We start from the raw sequence: 1,000 nt of genomic DNA on the forward strand, positions 1-1,000 counted from the left end.
GCAGCAGCAGCGAGAGAACCCGGGTCCGGCGTCCCTGCGGAGCAGCAGCAGCAGCAGCAGCAGAAATGGCCGGAGCACTCGATGCTGCTGCAGCACACGGATGAGCAGCAGCAGCAAGAGGAGCAGCGACGGCAGCAGCAGCGCAGGCAGCAACGCAGGCAGCAGCAGCTGCTGCTGCAGCTGGCAGAGGAGGAAGAACACAATGGAGAGGTCCAGCTGAGAGACCACGAGGTGCAGCAGCAGCTGCAGCAGCAGCAGCAGCAGGAAGAGGAGCAGGAGCTGCAGCAGGGGGAAGAGGAGCTGCAGCAGGAGAAAGAGGAGCAGGAGCAGCAGGAGGAAGAGGAGCTGCAGCAGGAGGAAGAGGAGCTGCAGCAGGAGGAAGAGGAGCTGCAGCAGCAGCAGGAAGAGGAGCTGCAGCAGGAGGAAGAGGAGCTGCAGCAGCAGGAAGAGGAGCTGCAGCAGCGGGATGAGGAGCAGCAGCAGCAGGGTGAGGGGCAGCAGCAGCAGGAGCAGCAGCAGCAGGGTGAGGAGCAGCAGCAGGAGCAGCGACTGCCAGAAGAGCAGCAGGAGCAGCAGCAGGAGGAAAGGGAGCAGCAGAACCAGCAGCAGCAGCAGCAGCTGCAGAAGCAGCTGCAGCAAGAGCGGAAGGAAGACAAGCAAGAGCAACAGCAGCAGCAGCAGCCGCAGCAGGCCGGCGAAGTGCACAGTGGCAGCGGGGCAGCAGCAGCAGGGGAAACAGAGTCGGAGGCAGATAAGGAGGCAGCAGCAGCAGCAGCAGCAGCAGCAGAAGCAGAGCAGGAGCAAGAAAGAAGACCCACAGTTAGGGGACTTTTTAGAAAGTTGAAGCAGGGTTTCAGGTCTGGTGTGGAGATGATGAAGCAGAAGGTCCAGTAAACCCTAAACCCTAAACCCTAAACCCTCAAGCGGGGGGGCGGGGTGGGGGCGCAGCCCGTGCTGCTGCTGCTGCTGCTGCTGCAGCAGCAGCAGCAGCAGGAAGGCG

At 62.6% G+C, this 1,000-nt stretch overlaps 1 protein-coding gene across 1 annotated transcript in view; it reads left to right on the forward strand.

Annotated features, from left to right (window-relative positions):
• ETH_00035975 (uncharacterized protein) overlaps nt 1–1,000 on the forward strand; it is a gene marked incomplete at both ends in the record, with an annotated part of 3,595 nt that overhangs the window by 379 nt on the left and 2,216 nt on the right. The window contains one exon of the mRNA XM_013373854.1: nt 1–890. Coding sequence (XP_013229308.1) covers nt 1–890 — 890 coding nt within the window. The remainder of the gene's footprint in view (nt 891–1,000) is intronic.

Source organism: Eimeria tenella, genomic scaffold (assembly GCF_000499545.2).
Source record: "Eimeria tenella Houghton genomic scaffold, Eth_scaff1799, whole genome shotgun sequence".
NCBI classification, from domain to species: domain Eukaryota; phylum Apicomplexa; class Conoidasida; order Eucoccidiorida; family Eimeriidae; genus Eimeria; species Eimeria tenella.